This window comes from Euprymna scolopes, chromosome 41 (assembly GCF_053919585.1).
Source record: "Euprymna scolopes isolate OS-2025 chromosome 41, ASM5391958v1, whole genome shotgun sequence".
NCBI lineage: Eukaryota > Metazoa > Mollusca > Cephalopoda > Sepiida > Sepiolidae > Euprymna > Euprymna scolopes.
The window spans coordinates 72567633-72592511 of NC_136522.1; the positions used below are offsets into that span (position 1 = coordinate 72567633).

Consider the following 24879-nt stretch of genomic DNA (forward strand, 5'->3'; position numbering starts at 1 on the left):
TATTTTATTGTTTTACTGAACTTGTTTCTAATTACAATAAAAATTTTGCTTTAAAAACTCATTAAATTTTGGATTGTCTCCCCCTTTTCCCTACTATAACTCTTCCAAAAATAAAAGCAAAAATACTTCCGGTCAGCTAAAGTGCACTTGTGCTGAAAAATCTCTGATGTACGTACCTGTGACGCAAAGAAGGCATCGTATACCAAAAAATTATGTGAATGGATGAAAGTTTTATTTTTAAATAATAAAATATAACGAGGAAGAATAGTGGCCCAGCAAAATAAGCCAAGTATTCTAACGGTCTCTATGATACAATTGAACCACGCCCGATGTTACCATAACATATATTGGGTGCTTTCTACCAGTATTTTCTTTAATTTTCGAGTTTTAAACGATTATTGACACTTCAATGATGTGACCCACTTATGTCAGCCATTTTTCTTGTTCTCTCGTAACACTTGAGGCTACTTGTTCTTCGAGGTGAATAAAAGCTTTGTAATAAGTTCAAGTCTAATGTAAATAAGTTCTTGTTGGACCGTCCCCTTAACTCTGCATTAGTCACCTGGGTGTTCCAAACATGGTTTAGTCCCATGAGGTGTTTATACAAACTAATACAAAAATGTTTATAATGTTATTTTGTAAAACATAGTTATCCTGCTGTTCAGGATATATCTACAATTCCTGTTGAACAGTTTGAATCACTTGTAGCTTGTTGATATCAATATGAAATAGTACAATGAAATAAATTATAAAACTAAGGAAAAATTAAATAATCTTTGATTTAAAATCACATTTATCTGAAAAAATATCTGCAGGATACGCCCGTTTTTGTTATTTTGTAAGCAACAAAAAAAAAAAAAAAAAAAAAAAAAAAAAGGGAAAACATGCTGATATTAACATAAAATAATGCAATAAAATCAATTATAAAAATAAGGAAAAATTAAAAAATCTTTGATTTAGATCACATTTATTTAAAAAATACTCACAGGATACACCAGTTTTTTATTTTTTTAATATCTATGATGAACACAAAATGTTTCCATAAATTGAAATAGGCAGAAAAGTGTGTGCGTCGTTTCACAAAATGTTTCCATAACTTGAAATAGGCAGAAAAGTGTCGTTTCACAAAATATTGCCATAAATTGAAATAGGCAGAAAAGCGCCGTTTCACAAAATGTTTCCATAAATTGAAATAGGCAGAAAAGTGTGTCTGTCGTTTCACAAAATGTTTCCATAAATTGAAATAGGCAGAAAAGTGTGTGCGTCGTTTCACAAAATGTTTCCATTAATTGAAATAGGCAGAAAAGTGTGTGCGTCGTTTCACAAAATGTTTCCATAAATTGAAATAGGCAGAAAAGTGTATGCGTCGTTTCACAAAATGTTTCCATAAATTGAAATAGGCAGAAAAGTGTATGCGTCGTTTCACAAAATGTTTCCATAAATTGAAATAGGCAGAAAAGTGTGTGCGTCGTTTCACAAAATGTTTCCATAAATTGAAATAGGCAGAAAAGTGTATGCGTCGTTTCACAAAATGTTTCCATAAATTGAAATAGGCAGAAAAGTGTGTGCGTCGTTTCACAAAATGTTTCCATAAATTGAAATAGGCAGAAAAGTGTGTGCGTCGTTTCACAAAATGTTTCCATAAATTGAAATAGGCAGAAAAGTGTATGCGTCGTGTCACAAAATGTTTCCATAAATTGAAATAGGCAGAAAAGTGTGTGCGTCGTTTCACGAAATGTTTCCATAAATTTAAATAGGCAGAAAAGTGTGTGCGTCGTTTCACAAAATGTTTCCATAAATTGAAATAGGCAGAAAAGTGTGTGTGTCGTTTCACAAAATGTTTCCATAAATTGCAATAGGCAGAAAAGTGTGTGCGTCGTTTCACGAAATGTTTCCATAAATTGCAATAGGCAGAAAAGTGTGTGTGTCGTTTCACAAAATGTTTCCATAAATTGCAATAGGCAGAAAAGTGTGTGCGTCGTTTCACGAAATGTTTCCATAACTTGAAATAGGCAGAAAAGTGTGTGCGTCGTTTCACGAAATGTTTCCATAAATTTAAATAGGCAGAAAAGTGTGTGCGTCGTTTCACAAAATGTTTCCATAAATTGAAATAGGCAGAAAAGTGTGTGTGTCGTTTCACAAAATGTTTCCATAAATTGCAATAGGCAGAAAAGTGTGTGCGTCGTTTCACGAAATGTTTCCATAAATTGCAATAGGCAGAAAAGTGTGTGCGTCGTTTCACAAAATGTTTCCATTAATTGAAATAGGCAGAAAAGTGTGTGCGTCGTTTCACAAAATATTTCCATTAATTGAAATAGGCAGAAAAGTGTCATTTGACAAAATATTGCCATAAATTGAAATAGGGAGAAATGTGTCGTTTCACAAAATATTGCCATAAATTGAAATAGGAAGAAAAGTGTGTGCGTCGTTTCACAAAATGTATCCATAAATTTAAATAGGCAGAAAAGTGTGTCTGTCGTTTCACAAAATGTTTCCATAAATTGAAATAGGCAGAAAAGTGTGTGCGTCGTTTCACAAAATGTTTCCATTAATTGAAATAGGCAGAAAAGTGTGTGCGTCGTTTCACAAAATGTTTCCATAAATTGAAATAGGCAGAAAAGTGTATGCGTCGTTTCACAAAATGTTTCCATAAATTGAAATAGGCAGAAAAGTGTATGCGTCGTTTCACAAAATGTTTCCATAAATTGAAATAGGCAGAAAAGTGTGTGCGTCGTTTCACAAAATGTTTCCATAAATTGAAATAGGCAGAAAAGTGTATGCGTCGTTTCACAAAATGTTTCCATAAATTGAAATAGGCAGAAAAGTGTGTGCGTCGTTTCACAAAATGTTTCCATTAATTGAAATAGGCAGAAAAGTGTGTGCGTCGTTTCACAAAATGTTTCCATAAATTGAAATAGGCAGAAAAGTGTATTCGTCGTGTTACAAAATGTTTCCATAAATTGAAATAGGCAGAAAAGTGTGTGCGTCGTTTCACGAAATGTTTCCATAAATTTAAATAGGCAGAAAAGTGTATGCGTCGTTTCACGAAATGTTTCCATAAATTGAAATAGGCAGAAAAGTGTGTGCGTCGTTTCACAAAATGTTTCCATAACTTGAAATAGGCAGAAAAGTGTGTGCGTCGTTTCACAAAATGTTTCCATAACTTGAAATAGGCAGAAAAGTGTGGGCGTCGTTTCACGAAATGTTTCCATGAATTGAAATAGGCAGAAAAGTGTCATTTCACAAAATATTGCCATAAATTGAAATAGGCAGAAATGTGTCGTTTCACAAAATATTGCCATAAATTGAAACAGGCAGAAATGTGTCGTTTCACAAAATATTGCCATAAATTGCAATAGGCAGAAATGTGTCATTTCACAAAATATTGCCATAAATTGAAATAGACAGAAAAGTGTCATTTCACAAAATGTTTCCATAAATTGAAATAGGCAGAAAAGTGTATGCGTCGTTTCACAAAATATTGCCATAAATTGAAATAGGCAGAAAAGTGTCATTTCACAAAATATTGCCATAAATTGAAATAGGCAGAAAAGCGTCGTTTCACAAAATGTTTCCATAAATTTAAATAGGCAGAAAAGTGTCATTTGACAAAATATTGCCATAAATTTAAATAGGCAGAAATGTGTCGTTTCACAAAATCTTGCCATAAATTGAAATAGGCAGAAATGTGTCATTTCACAAAATATTGCCATAAATTGAAATAGGCAGAAAAGTGTCATTTCACAAAATGTTTCCATAAATTGAAATAGGCAGAAAAGTGTATGCGTCGTTTCACAAAATATTGCCATAAATTGAAATAGGCAGAAAAGTGTCATTTCACAAAATATTGCCATAAATTGAAATAGGCAGAAAAGCGTCGTTTCACAAAATGTTTCCATAAATTGAAATAGGCAGAAAAGTGTCGTTTCACAAAATATTGCCATAAATTGAAATAGGCAGAAAAGTGTCATTTCACAAAATATTGCCATAAATTGAAATAGGCAGAAAAGTGTCATTTCACAAAATATTGCCATGAATTGAAATAGGCAGAAAAGTGTCATTTCACAAAATATTGCCATAAATTGAAATAGGCAGAAAAGTGTCATTTCACAAAATATTGCCATGAATTGAAATAGGCAGAAAAGTGTCATTTCACAAAATATTGCCATGAATTGAAATAGGCAGAAAAGTGTGTATATCGTTTCAGAAAATGTTTCCTTTTTTTGGTTCACTTTTTTTGGTTCCCTTTTTCTGGTTACCCTTTTTTTCTGTTTCCCTTTTTTTCTGTTTCCCTTTTTTTCTGTTTCCCTTTTTTTCTGTTTCCCTTTTTTTCTGTTTCCCTTTTTTTCTGTTTCCCTTTTTTTCTGTTTCCCTTTTTTTCTGTTTCCCTTTTTTTCTGTTTCCCTTTTTTTCTGTTCCCCTTTTTTTCTGTTCCCCTTTTTTTCTGGTCCCCTTTTTTTTCTGGTCCCCTTCTTTATCTGGTCTCCTTTTTTTTTTTTGGTCCCCTTTTTTTTTGGTCCCCTTTTTTTTTTGGTCCCCTTTTTTTTTGGTCCCCTTTTTTTTGGTCCTTTTTTTTTTGGTCCTTTTTTTTTTGGTCCCCTTTTTTTTTTGGTCCCCTTTTTTTTTGGTCCCCTTTTTTTTCGGTCCCCTTTTTTTTTGGTCCCCTTTTTTTTTGGTCCCCTTTTTTTTTTGGTCCCCTTTTTTTTTTTTTTTTTGGTCCCCTTTTTTTTTTTTTGGTCCCCTTTTTTTTTTTTTGGTCCCCCTTTTTTGGTCCCCTTTTTTTTTTTTTTTGGTCCCCTTTTTTTTTTTTTTTGGTCCTCTTTTTTTTTTTTTTGGTCCCCTTTTTTTTTTTTGGTCCCCTTTTTTTTTTTTTTTTTGGTGGACCTTTTTTTTCTTTTTTTTTTTTGTTTAAATTTGTCCACTTTTTTTAGTCCCCTTTATTTTATTTTTATATTTTTGGTTTTGTGTATATATGTACGTGTTGGTCACCAGTTATGAAAGCCCGGAGGGCACTTTGGGATAAGTGTTAATGCATGTGCAGTAATCACTGGAATAGTATCGCACTAATTGTTAGTCTTGGTATTTTTCAACCTTCTAACGATCCCGCCACCACTCTCTATTTTTGCCTAAATATAAATTCAGATTCCATGAACAAAGGTTCTTTCCCAGAACTGCCCACCTGTGAAATCGCTGTTCTGCTGAAAAAATATTTCGATAGGTAGAGTAAGTTATCTTGCTTTTGGTAACATTTATTTGTTATATATATATATATATATATATATATATATATATATACCCCCCCCCCGCTAGTATATATATAAAAGCAAAAATATGTATGTGTGTTCGCTTTTTATGTATGTCTAAAAAAGGCTTTTTTTCGCCATGATTCTCGGTTGGCTCGCTCCTTCTTAAAGCTTTTTATATGCTGTCTAAATAATAATATCTATGATTAAGGAACTCGGGTCGCAGCTATCTTTTAATTTATCGGACTTTTACAAGGTATTTTCAAGGTATATTTTGATCGCCGCATAGTGGGGAAAACAGAAACTGGCTTCCAGCGCAAAACTAGGTCAAACAGATCGCGCGACTTAACGTTCTCGCACCTGTTAATTTTGTTTATAAACGTCAACAAAAAAAGAAACCGCGAACAAATGTAAAATTTCTTTCAAAAAGAAATTGGAAAAACAAAAAGCAGAAATCATGGGAAAACGTGTTCGGAAAAACAAAATTCAACCCCAAGAAAAAAAACCTGCCGAGAAAAAAAAAAAAAAATAGCATAAGTAACCCTTTGATTCGGTTAATTCCAGGTTGTTTAAGTAACCATGACTACGAAATAACCCTTTGAATGGGTTAATTCCAGTTTTTTTTAAAAGTAACTAAAGTAAAGAAAACTCCAACCGGTGTTCATTCGTAAGTGTTCCTTGTGAACGAACCGTAACGGTGTTAAGTGGTGACAGGAGGAGGAATTTATCAGAGAGAAAAGGTTTTACCATTTCCATTGATGTTAACCGATTTTGGCCGTGGACTCTCAGCAGAAAAAATATAGGAATCTACGATTATCGAGAAAGTGGATAGGTAATAAGCCTATAACACACCTCAAATATTGTTCTGCAGTTGGTGCATAATACATTTCTAATCCTATTAAAGTCAAAATAAGAGGGGAAAATGAGTTCATTGTATATAGATATATATATATATAAGATCCCCTCCCAATATTAAGAATAGCTTTCTAAATAACGTTTTTATTTAAACATTCTGTGGATTCCATAATAGTATAATACTACCCACCTCATAAGAATTATTAAATTGCCTTATAATAAGAATTATTAAATTGTTAATTGTAAGTGACGTTTTTATTTCAACACTGTCCGTATTCCATATTAGTATAATATTACCCACGTCATATGAATAATTATTAGATTGCCATATAAGAATTCTTAAATTGTTAGTTGTAAGTACAAAAGATTTAATAACGGTCCCCTCCCAATATTAAGAATGGGTTTCTAAATAACGTTTTTATTTCGGCACGCCTCCCCCCTTTCCCTCGTAATGTTTTGGTTTACGAATCTGACGCTTATAGTTTCATGTTGAAATGCATTGTGTTCATTTTAAAATAGTGATTTCGATTGTCGTCGGTAAATATATTAAATCACTTGGTAAACTTTCAGATTAGGTTCACCTCCACCTCCACAATTTTCTCCTTAAATTACGACTTTTCTAGGTTTTCGATTATGCTGAATACGAAAATCACATTGACATTTTGCAGAAATAAGTAGTTATCATAATATATAAAAAAATTGTATTCTTTGGCGGCCATCTTTTTTATGCACGTGCCATAAACAAATCTACTCATCTATGACTGGCACTGCACGCGCGTAAAAAAAAAAAAAAAAAAATGGCCGCCAAAGAATACAATGCGTAATACATTTTATATCTCGATAACTAATTATTTCTGCAAAATTTCAATGCGATTTTCGTATTCAGCATAGTCGAAAACCTCTAAAAGGGGTAATTTAAGAGAAAATTGTGGAGGGGGAGGGACCTAATCTAAAAAAAATACAAATAACTTAATGAGTTGTTCCTAATCGATCTACTTGGAAATTTAAAATTAATATTTAACTCTGTGTAAAAAAAAAAAAAGAAGAAATAACGGCCAAAGAAATCGTGAAAACAGAAAAAAAGAAACAGCGAAGGAAACGAAATATAACGGAAATGCTGTATTATGTTTCTGTAAAAAAAAAAAAATGGAAAGAATCCTATATTTTTTATTTTATTTGTAAATGGAAATAATCGTCTGTTTTTTTTTTTTGTTTTTTTACTGTAAAGAGAAACTAACGTTGATTAAATCATATGCTGCCCCCAGCACTTTCCTCCGTAATGTTTTGGTTTACAAACGGACGGTCGGAGTTTCATATATAAACGCATTTTAAAATAGAGTAATTTCGATCGTCCTCTGTAAATATATTAAATCACTTAATGAGTTGTTCCTAAGCTATTTACGTGGGAATTTGATATTTAACATTTTGGAAGTGCGATAATCACGATGGTATAGTTGTTTTGATCGGAAATTTAATATTTAACTCTGGCGAAAAAGAAAGAAATAACGCCCAAAGAAATCGTGAAAACGGAAACTGGGAAAAAAAATCATCGAAGGAAATGAAACGAAATATAACGGAAATGCTGTATTGTATGTGTCCCGGGGGGGATGGAAAGAATCCTTTTTTTTTTTTAATGTTAATGGGTAAATGTTTGGTAGTAAATGGTAATTAAGCAACGCAAAAGTAAACAGTGTGCGTTGCACCCAATAGGAAGCATTTCAGTTTTTGTAAGCAACTACTAAACCCGAAATTGGTGTGCGTTCGTAACTGACCCTCGTGAACGATCACACAGCGGTGTAAATGGGGAGCGGGGAAAGGAGGAATTTCTTAGAGAGAAAAGATTTTACAACTTCCATTTAATCTAACCGATTTTGGCAGTGAACTCTCACCAGAAAAAAAATATAGGAATGTACGATTATCGAGGAAGTGCAGAGGTAATAGGCATATAGCAAACCTCAGATAATTTGCATGAAATGTATCGATTTTTAATTCTATTAAGGTCCAAATCACTCGGGGGGGTGCAAATGGGTTCATTTTATATAGAGAGAAGAGATTATATATAGAGAGAAGATAGACAGAAGATGAATTCATTTTATATATATATATATATATATATATATATATATATATATATATATATACAGGGTGTCCGTAAAGTTACTATACAGTCTTATTGTTTTATTGTATTATATTTGTATTAATAGTTAATATTTTTTTTTTTTTTTTTTTTTTTTTTACATGTTTATTTAATCAAGCATGCCACGCAAGCTAACTTTGGAAGAGCGCAAATTTATTTTGAATGTATTGGAACTGAAGGCCTCCAATTTGAATATTTGTCATAGAAATTGTTTGCCTTGATTGTTACAGTCTTTTCGGATGTAACACGTGTATTTTCTGAGATTTTTATAAACATAAAGGTGTTATTTCTTTTTATTTCTTTTGTTACAAATAAATATTTTAATACAATATCTTACTGTACTGTTAATATATTACAGGGTGTCTGTATAGTAACTTTACGGACACCCTGTGTGTGTGTATGTATGTGTGTGTGTATATATATATATATATATATATATATATATATATATATATATATGATTAGTTTTTTTGGAAAAAGAATTCCAGCAGAGTGCTCAATTAAAATATAAAAATATATATATATATATATATATATATATATATATTAGATAGAGAAGATAGATAGATAGAAGAAATAGAGAAGATATATATATATATATTAGATATAGAAGAAATAGAGAAGATATATATATATATATATATATATATATAAACTTTTTTCCTTTTTCGTTTTTTTGACATTTTGTCTATATAGTGAAAAAAAAAAAAAAAATGCCCGTCTATTCAACCACCAAATTAAAAAGGCCTATATTCGTAACATTTGTAGATGCCTTTTTTTTTTTGTTTGTTTGTTTGTTTTTTAGTTTTTTGTTTTCCTTCCCTTAGATCAATAATTGTCCCACTTTTCGGTTTGTGAGAGTTATGTCATACATGACATGAGGGGGTGGGTGAAAAGATTAAAATAAAAAACAAAAAAACATCCAGGTGTGAATTGCTAATAATGGCAGCAGCTTTTTGCTGTTGGGGTGGGGGTTGGTTATCTTTTCCAAGTGTGTTCCCATGTTTTATTTATTAGGTAGAGCAGGAAGACCCCTATGTGTTGCCCTGGATTTGGATAAAGTTCTTCTGCCCTTAGCCCACAACAGCCATGTTAATCAGACACGCATACACAGACACATACAGACACATGAACACGCGCAGATACAGACAGACACAGATGCGCACACGCACACGATTATACAGACGCACACACATACGATTATACAGACGCACGCACACACAGCTTTCGGCCATCAGCTTGTCCCCCCCCCCCGGTCTGCATTAACTCTAACAGTCTAGACCAATGGTTCGCAAATGCGGGTAAATTTACCCGTTCGTAAAATACGCTTAAATATATTTTAATTCATGCAGATTTCGTGTTTGTTACGGAGCGAATTCTGTTTAATATTATATTGTACTAAATATATAGTATTAATTTCAGAAGTTAAAAAAAAAACAACAAAAAAAAAAAACAATGACTCTGCTGCCATGAACTAGAATCGAAACCAAAACCTTATGAGTTCCAGCCGTGTTTGTGTCACATGCATACATTTTCGCTTTTATATTTATAGATAGAAGATAGATAATGATATTCAATAACAAGCTACCTCAAAAGGAGGTCACTCTCTTATTTTTGTCTAGGGTTGCCAGATTTTCTTCTTTCTCTTCCTCCCTCTTTTTCTTCTTTCTCTTCCTCCCTCTTTTTCTTCTTTCTCTTTCTCCCTCTTTTTCTTCTTTCTCTTCCTCCCTCTTTTTCTTCTTTCTCTTCCTCCCTCTTTTTCTTCTTTCTCTTCCTCCCTCTTTTTCTTCTTTCTCTTCCTCCCTCTTTTTCTTTTTTCTCTTCCTCCCTCTTTTTCTTCTTTCTCTTCCTCCCTCTTTTTCTTCTTTCTCTTCCTCCCTCTTTTTCTTTTTTCTCTTCCTCCCTCTTTTTCTTTTTTCTCTTCCTCCCTCTTTTTCTTTTTTCTCTTCCTCCCTCTTTTTCTTTTTTCTCTTCCTCCCTCTTTTTCTTTTTTCTCTTCCTCCTTCTTTTTCTTTTTTCTCTTCCTCCCTCTTTTTCTTTTTTCTCTTCCTCCCTCTTTTTCTTTTTTCTCTTCCTCCCTCTTTTTCTTCTTTCTCTTCCTCCCTCTTTTTCTTCTTTCTCTTCCTCCCTCTTTTTCTTCTTTCTCTTCCTCCCTCTTTTTCTTCTTTCTCTTCCTCCCTCTTTTTCTTCTTTCTCTTCCTCCCTCTTTTTCTTCTTTCTCTTCCTCCCTCTTTTTCTTTTTTCTCTTCCTCCCTCTTTTTCTTTTTTCTCTTCCTCCCTCTTTTTCTTTTTTCTCTTCCTCCCTCTTTTTCTTTTTTCTCTTCCTCCCTCTTTTTCTTTTTTCTCTTCCTCCCTCTTTTTCTTCTTTCTCTTCCTCCCTTTTTTTCTTTTTTCTCTTCCTCCCTTTTTTTCTTTTTTCTCTTCCTCCCTTTTTTTCTTTTTTCTCTTCCTCCCTTTTTTTCTTTTTTCTCTTCCTCCCTTTTTTTCTTTTTTCTCTTCCTCCCTCTTTTTCTTTTTTCTCTTCCTCCCTCTTTTTCTTTTTTCTCTTCCTCCCTCTTTTTCTTTTTTCTCTTCCTCCCTCTTTTTCTTTTTTCTCTTCCTCCCTCTTTTTCTTTTTTCTCTTCCTCCCTCTTTTTCTTTTTTCTCTTCCTCCCTCTTTTTCTTTTTTCTCTTCCTCCCTCTTTTTCTTCTTTCTCTTCCTCCCTCTTTTTCTTCTTTCTCTTCCTCCATCTTTTTCTTCTTTCTCTTCCTCCATCTTTTTCTTTTTTCTCTTCCTCCCTCTTTTTCTTTCTCTTCCTCCCTCTTTTTCTTTTTTCTCTTCCTCCCTCTTTTTCTTTTTTCTCTTCCTCCCTCTTTTTCTTTTTTCTCTTCCTCCCTCTTTTTCTTTTTTCTCTTCCTCCCTCTTTTTCTTTTTTCTCTTCCTCCCTCTTTTTCTTTTTTCTCTTCCTCCCTCTTTTTCTTTTTTCTCTTCCTCCCTCTTTTTCTTTTTTCTCTTCCTCCCTCTTTTTCTTTTTTCTCTTCCTCCCTCTTTTTCTTTTTTCTCTTCCTCCCTCTTTTTCTTTTTTCTCTTCCTCCCTCTTTTTCTTTTTTCTCTTCCTCCCTCTTTTTCTTTTTTCTCTTCCTCCCTCTTTTTCTTTTTTCTCTTCCTCCCTCTTTTTCTTTTTTCTCTTCCTCCCTCTTTTTCTTTTTTCTCTTCCTCCCTCTTTTTCTTTTTTCTCTTCCTCCCTCTTTTTCTTTTTTCTCTTCCTCCCTCTTTTTCTTTTTTCTCTTCCTCCCTCTTTTTCTTTTTTCTCTTCCTCCCTCTTTTTCTTTTTTCTCTTCCTCCCTCTTTTTCTTTTTTCTCTTCCTCCCTCTTTTTCTTTTTTCTCTTCCTCCCTCTTTTTCTTTTTTCTCTTCCTCCCTCTTTTTCTTTTTTCTCTTCCTCCCTCTTTTTCTTTTTTCTCTTCCTCCCTCTTTTTCTTTTTTCTCTTCCTCCCTCTTTTTCTTTTTTCTCTTCCTCCCTCTTTTTCTTTTTTCTCTTCCTCCCTCTTTTTCTTTTTTCTCTTCCTCCCTCTTTTTCTTTTTTCTCTTCCTCCCTCTTTTTCTTTTTTCTCTTCCTCCCTCTTTTTCTTTTTTCTCTTCCTCCCTCTTTTTCTTTTTTCTCTTCCTCCCTCTTTTTCTTTTTTCTCTTCCTCCCTCTTTTTCTTTTTTCTCTTCCTCCCTCTTTTTCTTTTTTCTCTTCCTCCCTCTTTTTCTTTTTTCTCTTCCTCCCTCTTTTTCTTTTTTCTCTTCCTCCCTCTTTTTCTTTTTTCTCTTCCTCCCTCTTTTTCTTTTTTCTCTTCCTCCCTCTTTTTCTTTTTTCTCTTCCTCCCTCTTTTTCTTTTTTCTCTTCCTCCCTCTTTTTCTTTTTTCTCTTCCTCCCTCTTTTTCTTTTTTCTCTTCCTCCCTCTTTTTCTTCTTTCTCTTCCTCCCTCTTTTTTGATTTTTGGGTTATTGTGATAAAATTTTTGGGTTATTGTGATAAAATTTTTGGGTTATTGTGATAAAATTTTTGGGTTATTGTGATAAAATTTTTGGGTTATTGTGATAAAATTTTTGGGTTATTGTGATAAAATTTTTGGGTTATTGTGATAAAATTTATCTTTTTAGGTTATTGTGATAAAATTTTTGGGTTATTGTGATAAAATTTTTGGGTTATTGTGATAAAATTAACGCAGTTTAATCTTTTTCTCTTTATAAATACACAATTTTTTTTTTTTCTCTTGCGTCAGTAATCCTTTTAAAAGAACTCCGATTTTGACCATGTAATTTATTGAGCTTCGATCTGTGGTTCCTTTGTATCTGTTCTTCAGATGCTGCGCTTCATTTTCTTGTTCTCTTTCGGTGGAGGGGAAATCCTTCACGACTGAGACAATTTTTATTTTTGTACCTTTTCTCCACGTTAAAAAACCGACCCTGGTGTCTAACTCTGTCCCGTGGGGAGGCATAGTAAATAGGTTCAATCTGTGGTTCCTTCCCTTCAACCCCCCTTCCCTTCTCTTCAACCCGCCTCTCCCCTTCCCTTCAGCCCCCCTTCCCTTCAGCCCCCCTTCCCTTCAGCCCCCCTTCCCTTCAGCCCCCCTTCCCTTCAGCCCCCCTTCCCTTCAGCCCCCCTCCCCTTCAGCCCCCCTCCCCTTCAGCCCCCTTCCCTTCAACCTCCCCCCCTTTCCCCTCATAAAAAACTTTTGCAGCAAAACTCGTCTAATTGTAACAACTGTCTACAATTTCCCTCTCACTCTATCTGTGCTAAAAACTAAACCAAAATTTCATGAGCAGAGTTTCTTTCCTAGAACTGTCCATCTGGAACATGGGGCTGCTTCTCAACTGACTATGACATGGTTATTTTCAAGTCCAATGTAAATAAATTCTTGTCGAGCCGTCCTTGTAAATAATTATACCCTACCCAAGTTCCACCATTACTGATCATGTTTCTCGCCATCTACCTAACAATTATTATCACTTATCAAGGCCTGGAGGCCACTCGAGGATAAGTGGTGGCTTCCTCCTACTCCTCCTCAAGTAAACAAATAAAAATAGAAAGATGAAACCGGTACCAGTGTGTCGTTAATAGGTTTTTATTTTTTTGGGGTTTTTTTCTGAGTTAATTCAAATTAGTGACGTTACTATTTTTCATGATGGGTGATTATTTATTTACTTTTTTTATATTGCTGCTTTCCAACTTAGTGTATACTAGTACACTATATATATATATATATATATATATATATAAAAGTGAAAGTGTCTGTGTGTGTGTGTGTGTGTGTACATTTCCCTACGCAATAATTCTGTCAATTTTAAGCCTACAGACTCGAAATTTGATATATAGGGTACTGAGATTTGGGAAGATCGATGTGATCGGTTTTCGGCCAGAAATTTGGCGATTAAGGGGTCAAAGTTCAATGATTTGACCTTTTGAGAACACTACCAAACTCCTCCGCCAATTTTTGGTCTTAACACTTGAAATTTTAGATATAGGTTCCTTGGACATGGATCTAACTTAATAACTTGATTTGAGCCCAAAACAATAAATGTTAAGGGATCATAATAGGGGTCAAAGTTAAAAAAATTGCCCTTTTTTTTTTCTTTTTTTTTTTTTTTCTTTTGCTCAACCTACACCTCCTAGTGCTAGTATTATATTTTTGCTTATTCTTATAGCAAATCATCCTAAATCTATTTTTAGACAAAAAAAATATTTTGGTTCAAAAACCTTTTAAAAAAAAAAAAAAAAAAATTTAATGTTTTAGCGATCGAAACAAAAATGTTGTGGTTTTGGAAAATTTAAAATTCTATTAAAAATAGAAGTTTTATATTCTGCTTTTCATGATTAAATTCAGGCTTTTATCTAAAAAGTTGCATAAGAATACTGGATTTTAATAGATTTTAATTCAACGTTTCTGAATTTTGGAGATGAGGATTGGTTATTCGTATTTGGATTCATCGGACTACCGTTCTCATCTTGAGTGATTTTCACAATGTTTCGGTTGATGTAACCTCCGACCTTCTTCAGGTGTATCTTGTCGAACTCGGGGAATTTGCACAGAATTTTGAGCAGAACCCTTTATTTACTTCGCAGGGGTAGCATGCTCTTGTTCTGTCAGCCATAACTAGATGGAGGTCCTAAGTAATTCGCAAATGTATTTTTCGATCGCCCACACTGAGGATTGAACTTTCAACCTTCAGGAGAATATGACTTTTTACAATTGATTTTTCCAAGTACTCTAACCACTGCGCCATGGGTCTTTGGGCAAGGTTCAATTCTCAGTGTGGGCAAACAAAAAATACAATTGCGAATTACTTAGGACCTCCATCTAGTTATGGCTGACAGAACAAGAGCATGCTACCCCCATTAAGTAAATGAAGGGTTCCGCTTGAAATTCCATCCAAATTCCTAAGTTTGATAGAAACATTCCAGAGTTCGACAAGATACACCTGAAGAAACTTGGAGGTTACATCGACTGAAACGTTGTGAAAATCTCACTCAAAATGGGAACAGTAGTCCGATGAATCCAAATAATACGAAATTTAAATTTTAAAAATAACTACTTGTTTATTCTTTCATTTTTTTTATTTTAATTTTTTTTTTTTTTTTTTTTTTTTTTTATTTATTTTATTTTATTTTATTTTATTTTATTTTTTTTTTAAATCAAAAACCGTCCTTAAGTTTTATTCTTTCTGTCCCATCCGTGTTTAGAATTGTTACTTTTGAGTTGTTGGCCATTTTAGTTTTAGAAATGTTGTTCGAAACAAATTGACAGTATCAATCCAGAGAAGCTTTGAATCGTAAAAGCTTGCAGACTGAGATGAAGAATAGTTTGCAGAAGTAGTCAATCCGAAGAAGTCTTGAGACAGAGCAAAGTGCCTTCTCGTATGAAAAGTTAACTGCAGGAATTCTAAGATTCCGTACATTTTATAGAGTGATTCCGGTTTCTGATTGGTTGATAGCAGAGTGCATTTCCATCCAATTGGTCAGTTTCTGTCACTTCTGTCTATAAATAGAACCTTCCAATTTTTTGTAACCATAACTTTCATAATTAAATAAAAAAATATTGCAACAATTTCAATAGATGAGATTGTTAATAAGGCAGATATTTTGTAAGATATTACCCATCTCCAAAGCAAGGTGGCAGTGAATGCAGTGTTCACTATATATGCTTCTCTGTATTAGCAAGCCTATAATAGGAAAGAAGGGCATAAGATATACTATTATAAAGGAAATTTGTGAGTTTGTTCTCTGGACTCCGAAACAGCAGGGCCGATCTTTATGAAGTTTCACACAAATGTACTTTATGTATCTGGCAGTGTTCTTAGATAGGTTTTGTATCGGAATGTCTTTGATAAATATAATTGAAAAAACCTAATGTAAGCAGGAACCGGTGATTTTTGACAAAAGTTAACACCTTATACAGCCTAACATCACAAGTGCATTTGAGAAGTTTTATCGTATGAGCCGAAAGGCCTAGCATATAAAATCAACAGTAGGTTCTTTAATATGACAGGGGCGTGTTCAAAATGACTGTTTCTGAAGTGATCGTTAGTTGTGGAAATCGTTAGTGGGTGGGGGGTTACTAATAGTGGTTGTAACTAGACGAGTGTTTGTTGTAAATGTTTTTAGGGGTTGGAGATAATAGTTGAAGCTCAGTCGAGCACTTGCAATTTATTTTCTTGAATTGAATCCTATATTTGAATAGAAAGTGATTTTAGTTAAAATTGACCTAAATACAATCGATTTTATGTAAAAAATTGAGTAAACGCTAAAGATGACGGCAGTTTTATTGAAACTTTTCTTTTGATCTTTTTTATTTATTTTTTTTCAAACGAATGAAAGTAGGTCATTTCATTAGAGTAAAAATGTTTTTTTTTTGTTTGTTTCTTTTTTGTTTGTTTCTTTTTTGTTTGTTTCTTTTTTGTTTGTTTCTTTTTTGTTTGTTTCTTTTTTGTTTGTTTCTTTTTTTTATCGATGCATATTTTTTAATGCTGATAAAGATGTTGGGGGGTTGTTATATAATTATTAGAAACATTTTTTTATTGAAAGGAAAAATCTGATTCTCGCGTGGGTTCTTTGCGCACACACACACACACACACACCCGTTCTCTCCTCCTCCTCCTCCTCCTCCTCCTCCTTTCTTTTCTCCTCCTCCTCCTCCTTTCTTTTCTCCTCCTCCTCCTCCTTTCTTTTCTCCTCCTCCTCCTCCTTTCTTTTCTCCTCCTCCTCCTCCTTTCTTTTCTCCTCCTCCTCCTCCTTTCTTTTCTCCTCCTCCTCCTCCTTTCTTTTCTCCTCCTCCTCCTCCTTTCTTTTCTCCTCCTCCTCCTCCTTTCTTTTCTCCTCCTCCTCCTCCTTTCTTTTCTCCTCCTCCTCCTCCTTTCTTTTCTCCTCCTCCTCCTCTCTTTTCTCCTCCTCCTCCTCTCTTTTCTCCTCCTCCTCCTCTCTTTTCTCCTCCTCCTCCTCTCTTTTCTCCTCCTCCTCCTCTCTTTTCTCCCCCTCTCTTTTCTCCCCCTTCTCTCTTTTCTCCTCCTCCTTTTAAAAACGACAACGATCGGATTTACCGATAGAAAACGCTTGAGAAGAATATCACTGAACAACAACTTTGGGGCGCCATATTATATAATATGCCAGCTGAGATTTAAAAAAAAAAAAAAAAAAAACTCTGCGAATTGAAAAGATACAAAAAAAAAAAAATCGGAAAGAAGAATAACTGTTGTGTTCAATCATACGTGCTTGTTGAGTAATGACTTGCTGGCAAAATACACAAATATGTTTATTAGTGTGTCCTTTGTTACCACTGATCAAGTTTTTCTTTTATATTTTGTTCTGACCTATAAGAGCTGATAATAAACATTTGTTAAATGCGAAGAAATGCACTAATATATATATATATATATATATATATATATATTTTCTGTAAGGTCTGACGAGGCTGTTGGGTCGTAAACATGGTCCAACATCCGAAACATATGTAACCAAACAGATAAAACGGTAATAAAAAAAAATAAAACATATATATTTGTCATCTACATGCAGTACTGTTTTGTTGTATCACAGCTCATTAGTGTGTCTAGACAGGCAACTACTTCAAGCCAGGATCGAAACCCGACCGCCCAAACAAGTCGAGGCTTCTTACCATGACGCTATTTGACTGATGCTGTGTGGGTAGTGAATTATGTGTTGACATCGTCCGAATAACTAAGCTTGATTTGTTTACACAGCATCGCTTAATACACTAATGGCAGTTTGTCTATCACTTCCCAATATGCTCAACCCAAGATAGGGAGCATTATAGTCATCCACATACAGTACTGTTTCACTGTCTCACAGCTCATCAGTGTGGTTAGACAGGCAACTAACTCAAGACAGGATCGAAACCTGACCACTCTAGCGACAGTCAAGGCTTCTTACTATATATATATATATATATATATACTACTATACTTTTTAGCCTAGGGAAAAAGTTAGTCTGTTGGGTTAGAATGAGTGCTTTATGTCAAATTGATGGTTGAATTTGTGCTCTTTTTTCATTAAATAATAATCTTTATTAATCTTTAACTGCACATCAATTGGATACCATAATACTGAGTTCGTTGCACCTTATAACAAATGTCCATACAAAATTTCATCCAGATTGGTCCAGTAGTTTCTGAGAAAACTTTTAGAATAAATGTGGTGTTATGATGACTAGTCCTTAACTGTGCCTCACATGGATACCATAATAATTAGAAAAGGCAAAACAGACGGACAGACAAACTGAAAGCAACATTATATATAGATATTCACATTTTTCATATATATTTGCGAATGATTATATACGTATTCAAACACCAGTTGTCAAAATTTTGGTGATTTATTTTAATCACTTTTAGTGACTTCAAAAAAAAAAAAAATCACTAAGATCGTTTTTGTTTTTCATAGTTTGTCATTCTGTGACATTTAATGAGTTGTTGCGAATACCATAATACGTGGTTCACTGCACCTTATAATTAAAAGATCCATACAAAATTTCAGCCAGACCGTGCATGTAGTTTCTGAGAATACCTCTAGATTAAATGTGGTCTTGTGGTGACTCATCCCTATTAATCTCTAATTGTTCACCGAACTGATACCATAATACTTAGTCCGCCGTACCTTATCATAACAAAGGTTCATACAACATTTCAGCCAGGTCGACTCGGTATTTTCTAAGAAAAAAGTGGAACAGACACAGAATGATATAGATTTAAAAATGTAAATCGACAAGGGCTTTCTCACTCGCAAATGATTGGATATGTATCCAAACACCGGTGGTCCTGGATATGACCTTATCAGATGGTGAGGCCCCAGCTTGTGGGCTTTGGGGAGTGTTAGACCCACGCTTTAATTGCCATTGCTCCCAGGTTCACTCTGACCCGGAGTGGTAGTATCTGTCAGGGTCTCAACTATGGGTTAAATAGAAACTGACTTAAAAAAATATATATATATATTCTATTAAAATTAAAAACTTTTTCTTCAAAATCTTTGGATTCGGCATTAAATAACCTGAAAAGGGTTGATATGCCGTAAAACAACCAAACCAAACACCGGTGGTGATTTTAAAGAAGAAAGAAAAGACATAAAAAAAAAAAAAAAAACTTTTTTTTTTTTTTTTTTTTGTCTTCATACAAAAACTCTTGTCATTCTCTATGGCACGAAATGAATTGTTTTAATCCAATAGTGCTAATTATGTACGATTGTCGAAGAGACTTTGCTGGGCAAAAGGCAACGTTATCGGTCATGAAGTGCTGACAAATTTACAAAAGATCCGTTTGTTAATAGTTGAAAAAAAAAACAAAAAAAAAAACAAACAAAAAACGGACATGATGTAAGTCATAGAAAATGGGATTGGGTTTTGTTTCAGATTTTTTTTTTTTTTTTTTTTGTGCGAGATGATTTATATTATCCGTATTGTCTTTCTCTTAGTTTGCCCGTTATATTTTTTCTTAGAAACTACTGGAACGATTTGGCCGAAATTTTGCATAGACCTTTGCTATGATAATATGCAGCGAACTAAGTACTATGGTAACTGTTCAATGTACAGTTGGAGATTATACACCAGATTACCATTTTTACCCTATAGAAGTTTTCTCGGAAAATATCAGGCCGATATGGACGGTTAGAGACTAATAGAGATTAGTATTTAAGTTCCACTTTTTCACGGAAACTACTGGGCCGACCTAACTGAAATTTTGCATTCACCTTTGAAGTGCAACGAACTAAGTTTTCTGGTATCCGATTGATATATAGGTGGGGATTATACACCACAATATCACTTTTACTCTAGAAGTGTTATCGAAAACTACTAGATCGATTTAGATGAAATTTTGTATAGATCTTTATTATAAGGTAAAGTGAACTGAGTATCATGGTATCTGTTTAATGCAGAGTTAGGAATTAATAGGGGTTAGCATAAGTATCACTTTTCTAGGAAACTACTGGGCCGATCTTGCTTAAATATCTGTATGGACCTTTGTTATTATAAAGTCCAACAAACTAAGGATTATGGTATCCATTTAATGGACAAAGGATTTGCCTGTAAAAATAATAAATAAACAGATATAATGCAAGAATCGTAATGAAATGGGACTTTTTTTTTTTAGATGAGGATTGATAACTCGTATTTGGATTATTCAGACTACTATTCTCATCTTGGGTGATATTTGTACAACGTTTCAGTTTATGTACTCTCTGACCTTCTTCAGGTGTATCTTGTCAAACTTGGGAATCTGCACAGAATTTCAAACGGAACCCTTCATTTAAGCTACAGAAATAGCATGTTCTTGTGCTGTCGGCCATGACTGGGTAGAAACCCTCAATATTTTGTAATTGCGTTTTTTTTTTTTTTTTTTTTTTTTTTTTTTTTTTTTTTTTTTTTTAGGAGAAAAATTGATGCAACTAATTGACTGAATTTCAATATGTATTAATCCATCAAAAATTCAAAAAAGGAATTACAATGAAGAAAGATTTCTTAGCCCATGAATTTTCAGAGATAAGCTCTTTTCGTCAGAGGATATACATTAATAAAGATGCACCAGTAGTTAACATGGATTTGAAAATATATAAAGAAAACTGTTTGTGAATTTCTTTACATTTTCAATATATTAAAACATTATAATAAATTTGTATTCCATGAGGAAACATCTGGAATCCAAAGTCTAAATGAATTATATTAAAACCCAAAAAGTCAGTTAAGTTTGAACATATATGAAATAATCAATGGAGTAGGATGACTTAAGGTCCAAATTGTCATCCAAGGTATGAGGAATTGATTATTAAAAAGTCCAAAAATTCAATGAACCTTACTAGTCTCGCTTTTTTTTTTTTTTACATGGGGGTTACCACTTATCAAGGCCTGGAGGCCACTCAGGGATAAGGGTTATTGCGTGTACAGTAATCAATAAGATAGTATTGGGGGTTTTGATAGTGTCTTACTTAAGGGGGCGGTTTGTCAAGAGTTTGTTTATGTTGGACGTCCAAGTTGTAGTCAGGTGGGAAACAGGCAAGCGGCAGAGAGTTCCACTGGCGTGCAGTTCTAAGAAAGAAGCTTTGCTCATGGAATCTACGTTTGGATTTAGGCACAGATAAAGAGTGGGGAAAATTATTGACAGTAGTTTCAGCCAGACGGGTGTTTCTCGTGAAAGATTGGCGAGGGGGGGGGACCAGAGATTGGAGTTCAGAGGAGCACCTGCCATGGAAATAACGATAAAACAGACAGGCTCGCAACGTCTCTTCTGTGGGAGAGAGGTTGCAGGGAAGAGAAAAGGGCATCCACCACTAAGCCACGAAGTCTATTTTGTATTCTTTCAAGGCAGGATAGGCTGTTTTTAGCAGCTCCTGCCCAGATGTGGTAGCAGTACTCCATCATACACGTAAATAAATATTGTTTATTTCGTATTAAGACAGTGATTTCCAATCTTTCGTTAACAGCTCCTGCCCAGATGTGGCAGCAGTACTCCATCCTTGGACGTACTTGGCTTTTATACAGATAAAGAATTGCATCAGTAGTGAGATATCTTCTGGATACCATTTAAAAAAAAAGTTGTAATCCAAAATAAATCATCCACAACCCAATGTTTTATATCGAAGTCGATTAATAATTGATAACCTTTGTAAATTTAATCATATGTATACTAGCAGCGACATAAAATACCAGGTTGAGAAACTGACACGGTCTATCCTTCTCTCGAGAGTAGATGGGACTCTCTTAAGCCATGGTAGGCAACCAATCTAGTGATGGCGTAACAATAAAAAATACCCTTGATAGCCCTGGCGAAGCATCAAGTATTCAGCTACCGACAAGATTTGAATTACACTACAAACTCGTGTTGTGAGTTCAATCTCGGCTACGGCCATGCTGGATGGATGGATACTAGCAAGCTGCCTGGTTGTTAGATATGCTTAAGTATATTTTAATTCATGCAGATTACATATTTCTTATTATGGAGCCAATTCTCTATTGATTATTATATTGTACCCAATATATAGTAATGATTTCAAAAGTTAATATATATATATATATATATATATATATATATATAGACTAGCAGGTGGGGCAGCTTTGTCTGATCGTAAAATACGCTTAAATTTGATATTTTAATTTTCCCAGATTTCGTATGTTATTATAGCGGCATGATTTCAAAAGTAAAAAAAAAAAAGTATTTGGTTGCCATCAGCTAGAATCGAAACTGAAAGCAAAACTGTAGTATTGAAAGCTGGTGACGTTACCACTGTACCAATATTACATGCATATGAACTGATTATAAATAAATTTAGATGAATGTACAGAATGTATAACGTTTTTTTTTTTTTTTTTTTTTTTTTTCAAGTTTGACTGATTTTTACCCCCTTAAAATCTATCGTAACTGGCTAAAGACCCATAAAAGAATGGTCCGTAAAAAAAATCCAATCATTTGAGGCCCCTAGCAACGATCTGCGACTTTTAGTTTCAGAAGAGATAGTTTGACGGATATAGTGCCTTTTATATGTTAGCTATATGACTTGGGAGCCATCAGCTAGAATTGAACCCAAAACCTGTAGCTCTTCAACCTTATTCGTAACCATCTGTATTATATTCTTACGCATATTAAAATTTCAAAAAATAACTTTGTAACAGTTATAACTGAATATTTGTGTATACGTAGATCACTTTATGTCAGTTTATGTATGCTGAGTAAATGTAATTCAACGGGGTTTTCAAATTAACCAACTGTTGGGGTGGCGTCCCTACAGATTCTGATCATAGACTATTCCTGATGTCACTTCCGGTAACCAGTTTAGTTGAGCAGTCTGGACCTGAGACTCGGAGAGAGTGGGTCGTAACCTTACTTTGTCCTTCCAGTTGAGCACAGTCCCACTCGACCAATATACGTTTCTGTATTTTCTGTTAATATACATTTCTTTTCACTGTTTTCAAGCCTTCTCTGTCTGTAGTCAGCATTTAAACTACAACACTAAAAGTTTTACTTCCGAGACTTTCATTTGAATTTGTAAATATGCGATTTCGGCTGCCTCCTCCTCCTCCTCCTCCTCCTCTGCACCCCCCACCAAAAAAATTTTTTGTATTATTTGAATTATTCAGACAACTGATCTAATCTTAATAAGTGTTATTTTCACAACGTTTCAGCCAATGTAGCCTCCGACTTTCTTTAGGTATATCTTGCCGAACTTGGGGAATCTGCACATAATTTTGAATCGAGCCCTTTATTCAATCCATGGAGGTAGCATACTCTTATTCTGTCTGCCATGATTGGGTAGGAGTCATGACTGACGGAGTTCAACAGAAAGATTTCATAGCTCGATAAGATAAATCTGAATAAGGTCAGAGGCTATGTCGACCAAAGTGTGAAAATAACAATTAAGATGAGAACAGTAATTCGATGAATATAAATTATAAATCTTTATCTCCAAAATTTTGAAAACCTGAAAAAAAAAAAAAATATCGTTCTTTTGTTTAAAAAAAATTTTTTATAATTTTTTTTTTTTTTTTTTTTTTTTTTTTTTTTTTTAAGTTTCCTTTTTGTTTCTCTTTGCAGATTTTTGGCCGCATTCGAAAAATGGACAAAAAAAGATACTCAGGAAAAACATGTCGCCTCCTCTCTATGCTGACGTTAACTTCGTTCTTCTTTTTGGTAGAAATCATCGTTGGCTATTTGACAAACTCTCTTGCTTTAGTTGCCGACTCATTTCATATGCTCTCTGATGTCGTAGCCTTGGTAGTTGGATTTGCCTCCGTCAGGGTGAGTACGCCTTTTTTTTTTATTTTTCCATTTTGTTTTGGCTACAAGTCGGATGGTCTGTTTTTATAAGCAAAAATGTCCTCATAGTCATTGCATCGTTAATTCTTTCATCTTGCAGTTAGAATGAACCCATATACAGCGTTCGCACAGACTTGAAAAATCCTTGAATTTTTACTTTTGCTGTGAAAAAGACCTTATTTTTATTGTTACCTTGAAAATATGGAAGATTTCTTGAAAATTGTATTCTTTATGTCCAGTAAAAATTTGTTGAAATATTAAAAATAAAATCGAAATAGATCTCCCTCTATTTTTGCTTTGATTTATAATGTAATTTGGGATGGGGAGGCGGCGGGGGGGGATGTAACCACCATAAATAAAATACCCCCCCCTCCCAAAGCCATAAAGAGAGTTAATATTTTAGATGAAATAAAAAGTATTTAAAACTATGTAAAAAAAAAAAAAACAAAAAAAGACAATATTTATGCAGATAGGTTGCAAAGTACCTTTTATTGGCTATCATAACATTTCTTTTTTGTATTCTTCAATTTTTAGCACTTTTTCAAATCGCTGTGGATTGTAAAACGCCCCAAATTTTGTTTTGAAAACTTGCATTTTATCTGGAGAAGGCCTTGAAAAAAAACTTTGAAAAGTCCTTGAAAATGGATATTGAAAATTTGTCCGAACCCTGATATAAATCATTATACTTTATTTTTCACGAAAGTTACAAGAATATTTTATATGAAAGATGCCAAAATCACGTATCGCGCTCCTTCTCTGTAGAGATCCCTAAATGCCAGAGGGGGAGGGGGGGGGTCTTCTAATAATTTGGGTATTTGGCAAACTCTTGCTTTATTGGCTGACTCATTTTATGATTTCTGATGTTGTATCCTTGGTAGTTGGATTCGCTTTGGTCAGGTTGCATATGACTTTTTAATTTGCTATCTTTTCTTTCCCTTCAATTCGTATTTCAAGCTTAAAATATCATTTAAAAAAAAAATTTTTTTTTTAATTGCTTCTCTTTATTAGACTGGCAACCACTTTGAAATTTTTACTATATTTCATGCCTTTAATTAGCAACCATCTAAAAAAAAAAAATCGCCTGCCATCTTTGATTGACTCTTGTTTAGTTCAATGAAAGTAAGAAAACATATTTTGAAATAAAAGTTTCAGAATTTTAAAACTATACAGGTTGGTAGAAAATTTAATTTTAACGTGTTTAGTAAAACTTGTTTCTGAATTATTTGGGATGAGGAATGATTATTTGGATTATTCGGACTTCTGTTCTCATCTTCTGTGTTTCATCTCTTAGGTCAAACTCTGGAATCTGCACAGAATTTCGAACAGAATCCTTTATTTAATCCGCAGGGGTAGCATGTTCTCGTTCCA

At 33.9% G+C, this 24879-nt stretch overlaps 1 protein-coding gene across 4 annotated transcripts in view; it reads left to right on the plus strand.

The window, feature by feature from the left end:
• LOC145266624 (uncharacterized) overlaps positions 1-24879 on the plus strand; it is a 134288-nt gene that overhangs the window by 87997 nt on the left and 21412 nt on the right. For 3 of the 4 annotated variants that reach the window (XM_080122529.1, XM_080122531.1, XM_080122530.1), the window contains one exon: positions 23290-23493. In XM_080122529.1, coding sequence (XP_079978655.1) covers positions 23311-23493 — 183 coding nt within the window. In that variant the 5' untranslated portion in view covers positions 23290-23310. Of the gene's footprint in view, positions 1-23265; positions 23494-24879 lie in introns of all 4 variants that reach the window. The other variant, XM_080122533.1, reaches the window with a different exon arrangement.